General features: G+C 36.4%; 1 protein-coding gene and 1 long non-coding RNA gene across 3 annotated transcripts in view; one reads left to right on the top strand and one right to left on the bottom strand.

The window, feature by feature from the left end:
- Positions 1 to 17,739, top strand: part of atp2c1 (ATPase secretory pathway Ca2+ transporting 1) — a 136,170-nt gene that overhangs the window by 90,164 nt on the left and 28,267 nt on the right. For both annotated transcript variants that reach the window (XM_043719600.1, XM_043719601.1), the window contains exons 8-16: positions 3,249 to 3,404; positions 3,775 to 3,843; positions 5,949 to 6,024; positions 8,068 to 8,134; positions 9,634 to 9,758; positions 10,009 to 10,106; positions 10,953 to 11,048; positions 11,195 to 11,284; positions 15,567 to 15,671. In XM_043719600.1, coding sequence (XP_043575535.1) covers positions 3,249 to 3,404; positions 3,775 to 3,843; positions 5,949 to 6,024; positions 8,068 to 8,134; positions 9,634 to 9,758; positions 10,009 to 10,106; positions 10,953 to 11,048; positions 11,195 to 11,284; positions 15,567 to 15,671 — 882 coding nt within the window. The remainder of the gene's footprint in view (positions 1 to 3,248; positions 3,405 to 3,774; positions 3,844 to 5,948; positions 6,025 to 8,067; positions 8,135 to 9,633; positions 9,759 to 10,008; positions 10,107 to 10,952; positions 11,049 to 11,194; positions 11,285 to 15,566; positions 15,672 to 17,739) is intronic.
- LOC122564545 lies at positions 7,645 to 14,092 on the bottom strand. Its single transcript, XR_006315937.1, has 3 exons — positions 13,777 to 14,092; positions 11,174 to 11,434; positions 7,645 to 7,854 (listed from the first exon to the last, which is right to left on the bottom strand). It is a non-coding gene; the product is annotated as an uncharacterized LOC122564545 (long non-coding RNA).

The following is a 17,739-nucleotide window of genomic DNA, read 5'->3' as shown; positions in this document are numbered from 1 at the left end:
CCTGCACCGATCCTTGTGGCACTCCACTGGTCACAGGCCTCCAGTCTGAAAAACAACCCTCCAGCCCCACCCACTGTCTTCTACCTTTGAGCCAGTTCTGTATCCAAATGGCTAATTCTCCCTGTATTCCATGAGATCTAACCTTGCTATCCGGTTTCCCATGGGGAACCTTGATGAGTGCCTTACTGAAGTCCATATAGATCACATCCACCGCTCTGCCCTCATCAATTGTCTTTGTTACTTCTTCAAAAAACTCAATCAAGTTTCTGAGACATGACTTCCCATGCTACAAAGCCATGTTGGCTATCCCTAATCAGTCCTTGCCTTTCCAAATACATGTACATCCTGTCCCTCAAGATTCCTTCCAGCAACTTGTCCACTACCGACGTCAGGTTCACTGGTCTATAGTTCCCTGGCTTGTCCTTACCACCTTTTTCAAACAGTGGCACCACGTTAGCCAACCTCTAGTCCTCCAGCACCTCACCTGTGGCCATTAATGATACAAATATTTGAGTAAGAGGCCCAGCAATCAGTTCTCAAGCTTCCCACAGAGTTCTAGGGTACACCTGATCAGATCCTGGAGATTTATCCACTTTTATCCATTTCAAGCATTTCCTTATCTGTAATATGGACATTTTTCAAGATGTTACCGTCTAATTCCCTACGTTCTATATCTTCCATGTCCTTTTCCACAGTAAATACTGATGCAAAATACTCGTTTAGTATCTCCCCCATCTCCTGCGACTCCATACAAAGGCTGCCTCGCTGATCTTTTGAGGGGTCCTATTCTCTCTCTAGTTACCCTTTTGTCCTTAATGTATTTGTAAAAACCCTTTGGATTCTCCTTAACTCTATTTGCCAAAGTTATCTCATGTCCCCTTTTTGCCCTCCTGATTTCCCTTTTAAGCATACTATTACTTCCTTTATACTCTTCTAAGGATTCACTCGATCTATCCTGTCTATTTAAAGTCTGGGAGAAGATTTGTAGCTCAGGTGCTCGTTGTTGTGGTTCTGTTCGCCGAGCTGGGAATTTGTGTTGCAGACATTTCGTCCCCTGTCTAGGTGACATCCTCAGTGCTTGGGAGCCTCCTGTGAAGTGCTTCTGTGATCTTTCCTCCGACATTTGTAGTGGTTTGAATCTGCCGCTTCCGGTTGTCAGTTCCAGCTGTCCGTTGCATTGGTCGGTATATTGGGTCCAGGTCGATGTGCTTATTGATTGAATCTGTGGATGAGTACCATGCCTCTAGGAATTCCCTGGTGTTCTCTGTTTGGCTTTAAATTCCTGCCTAACTCTCTGTAATCGCCCTTCAGAATTTCAAACTTTTCCCTTCCTATGTTGTTGGTTTCAATGTGTACAATGATTTCCTGCTGGCCCTTCTCCCCTTGAGAAACTCATTGAGAGATGTGGTCTTTTATTGAAGTACTAAAGTACAACATCCTTACTTAATTTCTCTTGTGATAAAGGGTCTCATTGTACCTGCACATTAATCTTTGATGTCCTAACATTAGAGCACACAAATCCCTCTGCATCTTGGAATTCCATTTCAATAATAGTTTACTTTCCCAATCTTCCTGAAAAACTGAATAATTTAGCATTTTCCTACATTATACTCCATCTGCCAGACTTTTGCCCATTAACTCAATGTATCTGTATCACTAATGTGGAGGGGGTTGTGTTGGACTGGGGTGGACAAAATCACAACACCAGGTTATATTCCAGCAGGTTTATTTGGAAGCACTACCTTTCAGAGCAGTGTTCCTTCCTCAGGTAGCTGTGGAGCAGGACCATAAGACGCAGAATTTATAGCAAAAGATTACAGTCATGCAACTGAAATGATATATTGAACAAACCTAGATTGAAGTCTTTCTTCTTTTAGAATGGGTTGCGGGTTTTGATTAATTAGTATGTAAATCCCAGAAATATTTTTAAGTCACATTCTCGAGATAACTCAAGGTTTTAAAAAAAAGTGATACCTATATCAATTTGCAAACTCCTTACAACAACTTCGTTATATAATTCTGACCTATCTTGGTGCCATATGCAGGTTTAGCAGCCATAATTTCATTCCCCTCATCAAAGTCATTGATATAAATTGTAAAACCTGGAGGCCCCAGACTGACTCCTGCTGGACTGCACTCCACTCATCCTGCCAATCAGGCACAGGCCCGTGTATGCATACTCTGCCTTTTCTGTTAGTCAATTTTTAATCCACATTGACACACATTTTAGAGTCATAACTGTAAAAGATTGGGTTGTGTAAATATTTCTAGGTGAAGGTATTTTAATAATTTGTCAGCCTGGTTTCATTCTGCTGTGTTCATAAGGGATTTCTTTTTCATTTTCTGCTTTCTTGAAAAAAATCATGGGTGACCTATTTCTTGTACAATTATAGTTTGTCTTCAGTGGTATGAGCATTCAAGCAGATTACATTTAGACTTCGACTGAAAAATTGCTCAGTGGAATTAACCAACATGTTTTACATATTAATATACTGTTAAAAACTCTGAAGCATTATATTAAACTACCTTTCGATTTCTAGACTAATGAATAACCACTATAAAAAATGTAGCTTTATTTTCAAAAGCTTCAAAAAAATGGTCTAGTGCTTAAAAAGGAATAACTTGAGATCTAATTTGTGAAGGGATAACTGAGAAAGATAGTTTCATAAATACATGCCTTTAAGATTATTGCAGTGTTAGCTTTAAATCTGATTTGAATTTTTAAAAAACATTTACAGTTCAGCACATCCAAATGTATGTGGATAAGCTCCGATCAATGTGTTCAGAGGTCACACCTGAGCATTGCTGCTGGTCAGTGCAGAGTGTTGCTTCTGTATATTATTTTAGCCTTAATTATACACACACAAAACAACATCAGAATGTAATTGCCAGATCATTATCTGGTCTTTGTTATGCATTTGTAAGTTTCGAATGTAAGCAAAAGTTCAGAAAGGTGGAAAGTTGACAACAAAAATGGTGAAAGGCTTGTTTCCAGTTAAGCAGTATGTTAGATTAAACTTGGATGTTTGGGCATAATATTTGTTTTGGGGTGGGAATAGAGATGATCTCCTTTATAAGTCTGCCCAGAAAAACATTGTGTAAGGACAGTATAGGCTAAGCTGTGATGTTATGTGCAATGAAACTTTGTGCCATTGCTGTGAAGACCTGTAAGTGGAATATCAAAGAACATTTCCTGGGAACTTGTAAGAACTTCATATTTTAATGAATTAATGTCCTTTTTCCTTCAGGTTGTTGACACTTCCATTGATGAATCAAGCCTCACAGGAGAGACTTCCCCATGTACAAAATCAACAATTCCACAGCCATCAGCTACAAATGGTGACCTCACATCCAGAAATAATATTGCTTTCATGGGCACATTGGTTAGGTGTGGCAGAGCTAAGGTAATTTTGAACCAATCTCTCAATTGTACTCTTAAGCATGAAAATGTGGTTTGATCACGGGCGGCACGGTGGCACAGTGGTTAGCACTGCTGCCTCACAGCGGCACATTGGTTAGGTGTGGCAGAGCTAAGGTAATTTTGAACCAATCTCTCAATTGTACTCTTAAGCATGAAAATGTGGTTTGATCAGGTTGTTCTCAATAACTTTTTAAGAAAGAATTCCCTGCAGCATTGCAGTGTAGCTTCTTTACAGTATAATTTCAATGGGAAATCTTGCATGTCCTCATGACTGATTGACATCTGAAATGCATCATTACATATGATGTTAATACAAATTACTTACAAATTCTTATATTTGTTTTTTTTTCCAGGGTATTGTTATAGGGACTGGAGAAAACTCTGAATTTGGAGAGGTTTTCAAAATGATGCAAGCTGAGGAAGTAAGCTTTTGAATTAGTCATTTTTATATTATTTGTCATAGTTGAAGTTTAGAAATTAAGATACTAAGTTTTTCTCTAAGGATAACTGGGGACCTAATTTGTGAAGGTATAAGTGAGAAAGATAGTTTCATATATACATGCCTTCAAGACTATTCACTGAGAATTTATATTTCTGGCATCAAAGGCTAATGTCTGCATTAATAAGATTGTTAAGGTTGATGAGTTCCTACACAATAGACATAATTTAACAAACTTGTTTAATCAAGAGTATCATATCTGAAATTGATCTACATGTTGATTTGTTTGCTTGATATATATTGGCCTAAACTTTTGCAGCTGCCATCTCAGTAAATTCTATACCACCAACTAAGTTCTTAAATCTTAATGTTGAACATTGTGAAGGTGAATAATCACCTGCAATATTGCATAAAACTTGGATCCCTTACTTGATAAGGGATGTAGTTGTATTGGAGGCAGTTCTGAGGAGGTACTTTAGCTTAATTCCAGAGTTGAGGGGTTTGTCTTAATGAAGAGAGATTGAGCAGTTTAGGCCTATACTCTGGAGTTTAGAGAATGAGAAGACATCTAATTGAGGTGTGTAAGATGCTAAAAGGCATTAACAAAGTAGGCATTGAAAGGATGCTTCCTTACAGTGGGCAAATCTACAACAAGATGGTTTTAGGATAAGGGATAGCGGATTTAAAACCGAGATGAGGGAAAGTATTTCTCTCAAAGGGTCACGAATCTGTGGAATTCACTGCTCCAGAGCATGGTGGATGCTGGGATATTGAGTAAATTTGACGAGTTAGACAGACAGATTTTTAATTAGTAATGAATTGAAGGGTTATGGAAACTGGGCAGGAAAGTATAGTTGAGCCAGAAGTGAGAAGATCAGCTATAATTGTATTAAAAGGTGGTGCAAGCCCAAGGGGCTAAATTGTCTGCTCCTGCTCCTAGTTCTTATTCTAATATGGCAATAGACTATTGAATTGTTAGGACTGTTGTTACGACTGAAAGAAATAACAAATATCTCATTAATAAATTTTAAATTCTTGTTTGATAGCTCGAAATTAAACATTACTGAAAAGAAAGACGCAAAGTAGAAGTTTCCACCCCTAAATTCACCTGGATTAACATGCATGCAAACTAACTTAGAATGGAAATCAATTTATATAGAAAGTTGGATCACACCAGGAGCACTGGGAGCAGGTTTACACTTTAGAAAGAATCTAATGGCTTTGGAAAGAATGTCTCTCAAATTTACAGTCTACAGCAACCTTTTTACTAATTGGCACATTTGGAACCAGGAGTATCCGTTTGATCAAGAGTCCCCATAATCAATGTAAAAACATAATACAGGTGGTATATAAATCACTCTTTATTTACAGCATAAGTCCAGAGTGTCAGTTCACAATGTTCCATATAAAACAAAATTTGCTGTACCTGGGTTTCATTGATTAAACTACAAGGAAAAGAAATCTGAACTTGTTAGAATTGCATTAATCAAATGTTTTAATAATAATGGGTTAAAGCCAGATATGTGAAGTTAAGTCACAGATCAGCCTTGATCTTATTGACTGGCAGAGAGGCTAACTTCTCTAGTTGCTATGCAATGATCTATATTTTGTAAAGTTATTAATGAAGTGGTTGTTCACCATGTTACACTGTTCTGGAATTTCTATAGGGTGAACAAACCTACTTAATTTTGAGGTTGTCTCTCGCAGCAATCCTATCAGTCGAAAGTTTTGAAAACATCCTAGGGTAGTATTTTCTGCCTCTTAAATACATCCAGCTGAAAAACAACAGAATTGTTGCTACTTGGAAGAGTGCCAGATAATCTCAACTATTCACCTGGTCTTCTGTTTCATTTCAATATAGAAGTGCTTCTTCATCACTTGGCACCTCTCCCATGTAGCAGAGATTCAACAAGAAAGATTTTTGACATTTTACCCAGTGCTATCACATTACGGATTGCTGTGGTTGGATATGAGATTGAAAGGGTGATGGTGAAGGAAACAATTTTAAAATATGGTTATTATTGGCTTCAACAGGGCATTTACATTTCAAAGTATTGACTTATATTTCTGATGTGTTTGCTTCTTGAGGCTCCTAAAACACCACTACAGAAAAGCATGGACCTGTTAGGAAAACAACTTTCACTGTACTCTTTTGGCATTATAGGTAAGAAAGAAAATTTTACATTTAAAGTTCAGTTTGGAATTGGTCTGTCAAGGTCTATTTTGTCCTACCTTGGGATTTTTCAAGTGTTAACCACTAAACTAAATTAACTAAAAAATAGTTAATTTAAATGCATGAAAAATACAACAGATTGACTAGATTTGTTAAAAACTATAAAGTAAGTTTTGAATTTTGGAAACATTACAAAATATTATTCCCCTTAAATAAGTATACTTTCCTTGGTTTTTGTCAACAAATGAACACTACAAAGCAAAAACCTGTTGCAGCATATGGCTAAATTAATAATTATATTTAATTTCTTTGAAACAAGAACAATTTTGTTTCTTTTTTTTAGTTTTTATGATTTCCAGTATCTGCAGTTCTTTTTGTTTTTGTTCAATTTCTTAGAGCTCAGCTTGACTCTATACTGATTTTAACAATTATGAAACTCCTGCTCTGCCCACACGCAATGAAGCATCTTCGTGATATGCTTGTCTGGTATTTCCTATTGCGTAAAAGACTTGATTGTATTGTTCACATTCAGCAGTTCTCTACTTATAAATGTAGGTGTTGATTTCAAAACTTGCAAATTAAAATGCCATTTGTTGAAGATCTATTTTGTTCATTAATGTTACTCACAGTTTTGTCTTTGGGTTCCAGAGTCTTTAATAAATGTAGTTTGAACAGCCTTTGGAAACTGTGTGTGCACTGAGAGCCTAATAAGCTCCTTAGACTGTTATACTACAAGCCTATAAGCACTCCAGAGAAGCATTTTATTTTCCAAATTGGAATGGCTTACTGGAAAGAAAAAGACAGTTTTTTTAAAAAAAATTACAATTTTTTAAACAGTTTAAATATGTTATGAGAACCACTAAGATATATTTTATGACTACAGTACAAGTGGACTGGTCTAATATCTGTCATTTATGGATTATGGTCAGTGTTGTAATTGAAATGTTGAATCGTGTTCCATGGACATTCATGATGTATTATGGTTGTACCATACATATTAATCTGGAAAGGCATAGAATTTACTGATACACAGCAATGCACTTGGAATGCTGTGTGAGGTTTTGATGTAATTGTGGTAAATTGTAACTTCAAGATTATATCTCAGTGGATTTTCAAAATATTTTCCAAACTGGCATCTCTCTGAAATATAAAACATTTAATGATATGGCATCAGATATGTAATAATTAAGGAAAAAGCAAGTATATTTAAATCTATTTCCAGACCACATCCTCATAAATTTTGATACCTCCAAGAACCCCCTGCCAAACTTCTGCACCCTTCAAGCTTCACTAGCTTTCCTTGATGCTTCAAAAGTTTTGTCCTCTTCTTAAAATTCTCCATGTCTTCACAATTCTTTTGGCAGTTCATACAATCACTACCCTCCCTCCCCTCACTCCCCTAATATTGTTCCCCTACCTTCACCTCCCTGGTTCTACAATGTTGGTTATTCGCTCAGTCGATACACTTGGGTCCTGTAGGTGTTCTGCCTGGTTCTCTGTATTGTTACCTGATTTACCTGCATTTCAAAAGACTAGCTTAAGATCCTCATCCATAACAAAAGAGCAATACTGTGGACAAAATAGTATTCTGAAGTGAATGCAGAAAGTGCTGGAAAAACTGTGGTCTGGCTGTTTGGAGGGAGAAACAGTTGAAATTTCAGGTTAATGAACATTCATCAGAGTATTCAAACACTTGAAATCTTTCTCTTTGGCCTTGTTTTTTAGTTTTCTCCCTGGCCACCTCCTATTTTCCTTCCTTCCTTTTCAGCATCTACTATTTTGTCTTCCACTGTTGAGTCCTCTCCCAGCATGTGAAGACCACTGTAGAAATACAAGTTGTTGATGGATTAGTGTTAGTAAATAAATTATTTGAACGATGGTCAACCTGTGCAAATTCATGCTAAATGGTTAACTTAAACTTATCAGCATTTAAGCACAAAAGTTTGTTTCCGTAATATTAGTGAGTTACAGAAGTTACAATTTTTAACATCAGTATTTTGGCTGACTAAATGTAATGTTTTCTGCTTTTTGTAGGTGTTATAATGCTAGTTGGCTGGCTGCAGGGAAAACATATTCTTGACATGTTCACTATTGGTGTGAGGTGAGTTGAGTGTTGTCTTTTGCAGCAAAAACAGATAAACATTTGAAGCAGACAACACATGGCTATAAGAAAAGTGCAGTGCTGTGAGGTTATCATAATAAGATAAATAACTTGAACTTTCATTGATTTTCACACCTTTAGAATGTTCCAAATTACTTTACATCCGATTAAGTAGTGTTGTAATTTAGAAATAGTAATTTGAGCACAAAATGCCTCAATCGGTGATGAGATAAAACTCAAATTATCTGTTTTGAAACTGGTTGAGAGTTAAATATTGACTAGCACTCAGTGAGAACTCACCATAATACTACCTGAGATGCAGACAGCCTCAATTTTATGACTCATTGCAAGTTAACCAAACCTTATATTTGCCTAAATTATGTGCTAAATTCTTTAGAATATCTTGAGTGTATAACCTTCTAAATCAGACATGAGTGATACCACTGAACCAAGTCATTTTTATTTGCTCTAGCAAAGTGCCAGCACAAATATGTTTGGCTGAGTAACAGCAAAGTTGCAATGGACATAGTACAGTTATCTTCTTACCTGTGTGCTTTTGAGATAAGAACAAAATGCTGACGTCTTTAATCATTCTTCAATTCACCTCTGCTGAAGGTGCTGGGTGGAAACTGCTTCAGCCTTGGATATTTTGCCCCAGTGCTGATGATAATTCTATTGGGTGTCATTTAAAGAGTACCTTATTGGGAGTGTGTTGTTTTGGTTTCCACGACACAGTGGAATTATATACTGCTTTGAATTCCAACTTTCAGGAGAAACATATTGGAGAAGGAAATGAGCAGGAAAGCAAACCCTAAAACAAAACTTTACTTTCCTCATTTCATTTCCTCTCCTACCAATTTTTTCAACAGAAGCTAACTTAGACTTGGCTGTTTGTCAGATTATTATAAAAGGAATTGAAAATTCTCAGATGGAGACATTTATCTAAAACAAAAACTGCTCATTCAGCAATAGACTACCCTCCTTTATTTTTCAGTTCCTTTCAATGCCGTGGGCGGCACGGTGGCACAGTGGTTAGCACTGCTGCCTCACAGCGCCAGAGACCCGGGTTCAATTCCCGCCTCAGGCGACTGACTGTGTGGAGTTTGCACATTCTCCCCGTGTCTGCGTGGGTTTCCTCCGGGTGCTCCGGTTTCCTCCCACAGTCCAAAGATGTGCAGGTCAGGTGAATTGGCCATGCTAAATTGCCAGTAGTGTTAGGTAAGGGGTAGATGTAGGGGTATGGGTGGGTTGCGCTTCGGCGGGTCGGTGTGGACTTGTTGGGCCGAAGGGCCTGTTTCCACACTGTAAGTAATCTAATCTAAAAGTAATCTAATCCTTGTAAAGCAGAGCATGGTGAAAGGTATTTGAATAATTCATTATTAGATCTTAACATAGAATGCTGTGAATGCAAATTTTATTTCAGTTTCACCTTTATTGAATATTTTTATAATTAACTTTGTTGGTGTCTATAGCTGTTTTTATTTGCCTATTTATTCTAGTTTGGCTGTTGCTGCTATTCCAGAGGGTTTGCCCATTGTAGTGACAGTAACGTTGGCCCTTGGTGTGATGAGAATGGTAAAGAAGAGAGCCATTGTGAAGAAGCTCCCAATTGTGGAAACTCTTGGTAAAAAGAAATTACTTTGAACATAAGAAAAGAGATACTGTCATAATTCTTGTTTGTAACTTTCTGACTAAAGTTGTTTTAGCATAAATGTTGGGTGATTAAAGACTTGGTTTGATCTGAACATTGGTATGGCCAGTGTAGAATAAGTTTACTAAAATGATAGTTTATTAAAATGCAATCACTGGTAAAACACTATATTTGCAGAATGTATGTTATCTTGTCCCTCTCCTAAACTAGTTTGCATTCTTAGGTTGTTGCAATGTAATATGCTCTGATAAAACGGGAACACTAACAAAGAATGAAATGACAGTGACTCATATTTATACTTCAGATGGACAACATGCTGAGGTGAGAAACATTTCAATGCATCTTGAAATTGATACTTAGGTGATGTGCATAGAATATGATGAGGTACCTGCAACAATGTTCCTTTGTTTCTCAATGAGCCAATCCTGTGGCAGCATAATACAAAATTCAAATATGTTTTGATTTGCGAACTTAACATGGAAGTGCAGAATTGGGAAACATCCAATAGATGTTATGATAGATATGCTATACTGTGACTTGTAGCTTATTAAAATGAACCAATGTAAATAGACTTGATTAGGATAGGCTTTGATGTTATAAGAGAACCAATTAAATCCACAACCACCTGATGAAGGAGCGGTTCTCCGAAAGCTAGTGTGCTTCCAATTAATCCTGTTGGACTCTAACCTGGTGTTGTGTGATTTTTAACTTTGTACACCCCAGTCCAACACCGGCATCTCCAAATCAATTAAATATTAGCATTCTAATTCTGTACTTATTTTGTTAGAGTATTCATTCGTAATTACAGCAGAAATCTCATGCAGCTTTTGAGATTGTTCAATTTAATATTTAAACATTAATGTGCAATAAAAATTAAATGCTTTCTGTGATCTTTTTAAGTTGAACTGTCCTGATTAAGAATCTTTCAGGATCTTTAATGATAAGATAACGGGATCTTATAAGCAAGCACTTAAGCTAAGTTACTAGGTTTTGGTTCTCATTGTTCTTGGGTTGCAGTTTTCTTGAAGTAGCTATGAGGTTTAGCTAAACTTGCATTCATGCACATAATGCTCATGAGAAAATGTGCATTATGTGTGAATTTTGTTTAATCCCATATCAAATGAAGCACTTGTTTTATCCAGCTTTTCTATTTGATTTCTCTTGTAGGTTACCGGTGTTGGCTATAATAGGTATGGAGAGGTTATGATGGATGGCGAAGTGATTCACGGGTTCTCTAAATCGGCAATAACTAAAATTGTGGAGGTACAGAATTGTTGATACATCTGTTTAAAAATTCTGAATAAATGTATTGCATAATTTGTATTTTGCAAAACTTTGAAATTAATTTTCCATTTCTTTTATTGTGAAGATATTTATAATATACTTACACATGCACTTTTATTTTACAGGCTGGCTGTGTATGTAATGATGCCGTTATTCAAAATGATACACTGATGGGACAGCCAACAGAGGGAGCTTTGATCGCTCTTGCCATGAAGGTGAATATTTGAGGAATTGCTGACCCAATAGTTCAGAACTTGTTCACGCATTATGCAGGATATTAATTGGCATTCTTTAATTGCCCCCTTCAACAAGGGATTACTTGCAATAAAAGTAGAAGTTAGAAATACTCAGCTATTTGGCAGCATCTGTGGGAGAGAGGAACAAAGTGAACATTTTAGGTTAATGATCAGCTCAGCATTTCCAGCATTTTCTCTTTATTTCAGATTTCCCACATCTGCAATGTTTTGTTTTTGTATAAAGACATGTGTGGATTGGTTTAGTCGAATTTAGATGTTAAATGTCTAATTTAGATGTTAATAAATGAAGCATCAGTAAGACAACCAAGCAATTTTTGCTGAAGAAGACCCATTTAGCCACTATCCCTATGCTTTTTACATTTGCTCCTTTCTGAACCCAACTCCCCAATCTCAAAATTCTTATCCTTGTTTTCACACTTGCCTATATCTCCTCCAGCCTTACAATATTGCAATATCTCTCTGCTGTTTTGATTCTGGCTCCTTGGGCATCTTCAGTTTTAATTAATGCAATATCGATGACAGCCTTTCACTGTCAATGTCTTAATCTCTAGAATTCTTTCCCAAACCCCTCTGCCTCTGTATCCTTAACAATGCTGTTTAAAGTCTAACTTTTTGAACAGGCTCCTGGCCATCAGCCCTTAGGATTCGCACATTCCTTGTGTGAATCACTATCGAGTTATCAAATAATGCCTTGAGGTGATAGTAAGTAAGTTATTGTTGCAAAGTGACTACAATTCCGGTTAAAGACTGGAAGCCAATTTTATCCATTGTGATGCATCTGTGAAATATGGCAAAATTGTTTTTAATTCACTGTGCCGGAGAAGCAATTTTCAGATTATGGAAATTATAATATGAATAGGGATGCCAATTTATGTCACTGTGATTACGCAGCCAACTTACTGAAACTGATAAAACAGATTGCGAATTCCAGTTCTATTTATAAAGTAAGAGTTGTTCAAAATTGTAAAAAACGCTATTACAGAATTATCTTGTTTAATATTGTACTTTGCATCTGGCATTTTTTGATCCAATATCCAGTGTTATCTATAAGGATTGATTTATTTGATTTTCATTTCGATGGACAATTTTAAAAAGTTAAAGTTTATTAGTTTGACAGTCAAATACTTATTGGAGTGTTTTATGAATATAATTTCAATACCAATGATAGTCTTATGTGGAAACAGGCGAGGTGTCAATCCAACTTTCTTCTGTTTTGATGTTGCAAATGTTGCGTAATCATCTTGTCACTTTGTTTTGTTCATTATGGTCATATTTCAGAATGTTACTATGGAGAATGCATATCCTAGATACAGTTTTTAATGAAATAAATAGGTGAATAAATTGCCAAGTAAAGTATAGTACTTAACCTGGTTGCTATAAAGCGAAAGGGTCCATTTTGAATAAATAATTACAAGTTAGTTTTAGTTCTAAATGTGAACTTTTAAGCTGATTCTGTATGATTCTTTGAAGGATCAAATCTGACTCAAAACATTGACTGAGTTTGTTTTCCCACGTGCTGCCAGACCTGCTGAGTATGTCCAGTGTCTTCTGTTTTTAGTTAACTTTGATATTAGGTATTTAAGGATACAGTATGTGTTAATTAGATTTGTGAAGCAGGAAAATGGTCAATGCTGTGAATTAACCAATATTACAAACAGAAATGATGAACTTCAAATTGTCATGGACAGTTTTCTCATTGTAGAGTTTAGCCTGGGAGTTTGTGGAAGACCTGCAATGAGGCTTATTTACTTAAAATCAAGACTAAAAGTAACATTGATTTCATTGTCTGATTCAATTTTATGCACGTTTTCATCAGGATGAATAACTCATGGGCAATAAGCTAAGGAATACTTTGGCATTTGACTTGAAGAATTGGAAGTCCTGTGGTATCAGGAGGTGGTTTGGAGTACGGGCAGAGATATAAGAACAGAGTGGTGGTAGAACTGTAGAAGGACCCAGGGATGTGCAATTGGAGCCGTGAGGGCGGGGAATGTGTGTGAGCAGACAAATATACTGTGTACCCACAGAGACACTCAAACTAAAGGTCAAACAGATTTCAGCAGAAGTCAACAAGTTTCATATATAAGATAATCCTGTAAAATCTGAGATGGTTGTTCATCCTGGTGTTTGTTGTCATAAATTAGTCATAGCCACAGGATTTCTTGGCTTCATTGCCAGTAGTTAATTTATGATATGTCTTCAGAATATAAATTTATAATATTTCTGCAAGCACTTATCAACTGACATTAGTCATTAGAGATGTACATTTAGTCGTGGGAAGTTTGTAAAGTTATGAAATGGACGCTTCTCTTAAGATTAATGCACCATTAATAAATTCATCAATAAATGTCTCGGACAGTTTCCCCAGCTAATGAAAGATACATATGGTGCAATGAGAAATAAGACTCTGCTATATGTTTCTAAATTAAAGCATTTTTCTCTTGCCATACCTTTTCTGGAGGTAGCAGTCCCTACTCAGACACATTTCCTCATGTGGCAGCTTTCGGTGTTGTCCAAATGCTTGTTATTTCTGTTTGATTTGAACAGGAGCAAAGTGTTGAAGAAACTCCAAGTCTGGCAGCATCTGTGAAAATAGAAACAGTTAATGTTTCAAGTCCATTGAACCTTCTTTGGAAATGAAAGAGGCTAAAAATTGATGTGGTGGCTGGGTGTGAAATAATCACAATAACGTTCATGCTATGAAGTTATTAAACTCCAGTATTGAGTCCTGAAGGTTATAAAGTGCCAAAGAGATGCAGTTCTTCAGCTTGCATTGGGTTTTGCTAGAAGACTGCAACAGGCCTAGGATGGAAATGTTAGCATATGAGCAAGACTTGGATTGGCTGTTATAATTAAAGTCAAATCTATATCTACTCTGTGCCTACATATGGTTAGACTGTGCAAGTGTATAGATTCAGGACTAAGAACTGTGATTACTATTTTTCCTTTTTGCCAAGCAACATAATATTTAATTGGCACTCCAATGGCAATCATCTATGATCTAAAACAATATAGACAAAGGCTTGAGTTGGTAGCAGCTTTACATTAGGTGGCTTAGTGCTGCACTATTTGTTTCACTTAACCACTGAAGCATTTCATTGAAGAGGCTTTCCTTTTTAATTTCTTAACATGTTTCCTCTTTTTTGGTGGGTTATAATTCTACAGTTTACCCTTTGACACCTTGCCATTTGTAACAAAAATTGAAAAGGCAGAGAATGCTCAGCAGAGTAGTTAGCACCTTTGGATAGAGAAACCAGGTGAACATTTAACATTAAGCATTTATCACAACTGGGAGTACTTAGAGTTGAAAAGATTTTCAAAGGAAAACAACAGAGTGGTGATGAGGCAGGGAAGGAACAAAAAGGAGAAAATATGGACTGTATGTAAAGATGTTTAGATAAAACAAAATGAAGTGACAATAAGACGTGCAGAAACAAAGACAGCATATAGAAGTGTTCTAAGTGGTGACAGTTGAGAGGGAGGAGAGAAGAATGGAAAATTTGGCACAAGGAGCTTCCATAGCTTAAGTGAAGTAAATAAAGCAGGTAAATGCTGAGACCATTGATCAGTTTGCCCGATATGGTCCCCATCTATAATCAATAAATTCAATGGAAATGCTCAAAGGAGAATTGGGTAAATACTGAAAGGAAAATATTCATAAAACTAGGAGAACAGTGGAACAGGACAATCTACTCTCAAAGCGTAGTGCAGGCACAGTTGATCAAATGTCCTATTATATTGTATCTTTCTATGAATAAACCACTCACCATAGAAAGAGATTCCCTCATGGTTACCTCAGCTGGTGTGGGATTTGAATCCACACCACTGGCATAACTCTGCATCACAAACTAGCAATCCAGCTGAGCGAGCTAACCAGTCTCCATTACCATAGAAAGTAAACTGAATATATACAGGACAAATGAATGAACCACAATTTTCTAAGTGCTGCAATGGGCATTGCAATATGGATTATTTTGACAAATTTTCAACTGTGACTGATTGTGAATTGGATTAATAAGGATAAACTGTAATTATACTTTGCACATGAATGTTTTAGCTTCACTACATTGTCTGATTATTTCTTTCTCTTTTTCAAAGAGAACTCTTCAATAAAAATTGAAATACTGAAAACGCACACCAATTTCTTTATCATGCCTCAGAGGTGCTTGAATAGTTATGTTTATGTACCTAGAAAAAAGATATTTAATTGATTGACTATCTTGGATCTTTTCTGTCTTAGATGGGTTTGGAAGGTCTCAAACAGGATTATGTGAGACGAGCTGAACATCCGTTTACTTCAGAGCAGAAATGGATGGCTGTCAAATGTGTTCACAAAGCTCAGCAGGTAAAACACATTTTATTACTAGACAGCACTTAATCAACCTTTTGTCCTAAAGAATCAATCATTTTGACTTTCTACTTTGAAGGCAATCTTAATGTAAGTTGTTTAATGTTTTGGACCTTATAGGCAGTTCAGATACTTTCAACAATTATGTCTAGCACTTCTTTCCCATGTCTCCTGCACCCTTATATAAAAAAAAAGTCAAATTGGTGCACTCCAGAATTCAAACAATCTTGTTAACAATAACTAGTCATTAGTTGTACTCCGTCCTTTTTACAGACTTCTGGAATTTTGTTCTGCAAAGTTCGATTGTATTTGGACCTGAGTTGCAGAGAGATGGACCATTAAATATAAAGAAAGAACTTAAATTTGTATAATATTCATCACCGCCTCCTTTGTCTGAAAGTCCCACACAATCATTGAAATACTTATGTGGTAATGTAGGTAACACAGCATCCATAGACAGGCAGGTCACCATCATTTTCCCATGAAAAATTATGGATAGGCAGTACATGTTGACCTGTAGTCAGCAATACCCACCCACATTCCATAAATGATTTAAAAAAAATACAATGAGAATGACTAGTTTAACTGGTAATATTTGTTGATGGAGATGTACCAGGAAGTCAGAAAAACACTGTGCTGTTGCTTTGATTAGTGACATTGAGGTATTTTGCATCTCATCTGAAAGCCATGGCTTCTGATAGTACAGTGGAACTGCTGCACTGTGATGCTAACTAAAATTATATCCTCAAGTCTGGAGTGGGTTCTCTGTCTCCCTATGGTGAGACTACCACTGTTGAACATCATAACGTTATCTTCTACTCATCCAAGTAATGTAAACAAATGCTTCTTACAGCTTTAAAAAATAAATAGCTGGACAAGGATATTTTTAATGCATTCAATTTAATGATGCGTTGCTTGGTGTATGTTGGTGCAACAGTGTGATAAGAATTTTCAAAGGGTTACTGGAATGTGATAAGATCTGATTGTGCTGAAATCATGTATCTACTATTTGATACGGTATTTGTATATTTATATTTAGAATGCATTTGTTTATTTCTCCCTTACCAATGAAAGTGTTGGGGTAGTGAATCAAGTTATTTGGTGGTTTAATGTAATTCCATACTCAGTGAAAACTCTGCGGGGCTTTTTTGAAAACACTGTTTATTCCAGTAACAATATTTATCTACATGTGTAATATGTGTTGATTTGGCTTACTGCAGTCTAAAACCTGGCCCTTAATTATAATTTTAAAATTCTTTCCTAATGCTCAGCAATAAAACAAGCTTGAACAGACAAGTAAGTTATTTCCTTGTACTGTAGTTTCAGTGCTTGTAAAGGCTGAAGCTGAATTGTTTTTGTTTCCCCTTATTTCTGGTGCTTTCAATTTTGCATTCTTTTTGGGTTCGGTGAAACTTAGTTTAGATTTGACCTGAAATCATTCAAAATTCTGATAGTCAAACACTGACTGCAGTGCCCATCAAAAATTATACATTATTTTAGAGGAATTCAAGTTCAATAACCATTAACAGAAGGTTTTGACTTTGAATTTAATGGCAGGACCTAGTTATAAGTTATAATTTCTATTTTTCATAACCTGCTAGCATTCAGTCAGATTGGTAGGCTGACTAGCTATTGATCAAGAAAATTATTTTCAAGCAATCTGTTCAGAGATGTTATTACACACCTCTGGAGCAGGACTTTAACCCAGACAGGCCATTTGAGTCAGAGGTAGGGATGCATTACACTACAACAGCCAGAGAAAACTATTGACAAAATACATTTGGGAGTGATCCGTAACAGTTGTGATCAATGCAGGGCCAGTGATTGGGGAGGGGTGGATGGTCTGATGTTAATTACAGGCAAACTGCAGATCAATGGGTGGGACCCAAGCAGGTTTTGCTGATAATGAAATAGGTTGGAAAGGGAGAGCAAATATTTGTTTGCGTGACTGCGAAGAGTGTGTGTCAACTTTTCCTAACCTATAGCCCATAAGGACAGCTGTGAAAAACAATTGTAGACTTCAGCTCGTGGTTCTTTGCCCCATAGTGGCTGGGGTTTCTCTCTT

Source organism: Chiloscyllium plagiosum, chromosome 29, assembly GCF_004010195.1.
Source record: "Chiloscyllium plagiosum isolate BGI_BamShark_2017 chromosome 29, ASM401019v2, whole genome shotgun sequence".
In the NCBI taxonomy this organism is placed as follows: domain Eukaryota; kingdom Metazoa; phylum Chordata; class Chondrichthyes; order Orectolobiformes; family Hemiscylliidae; genus Chiloscyllium; species Chiloscyllium plagiosum.
This window is presented reverse-complemented; position numbering and strand designations above follow the sequence as displayed.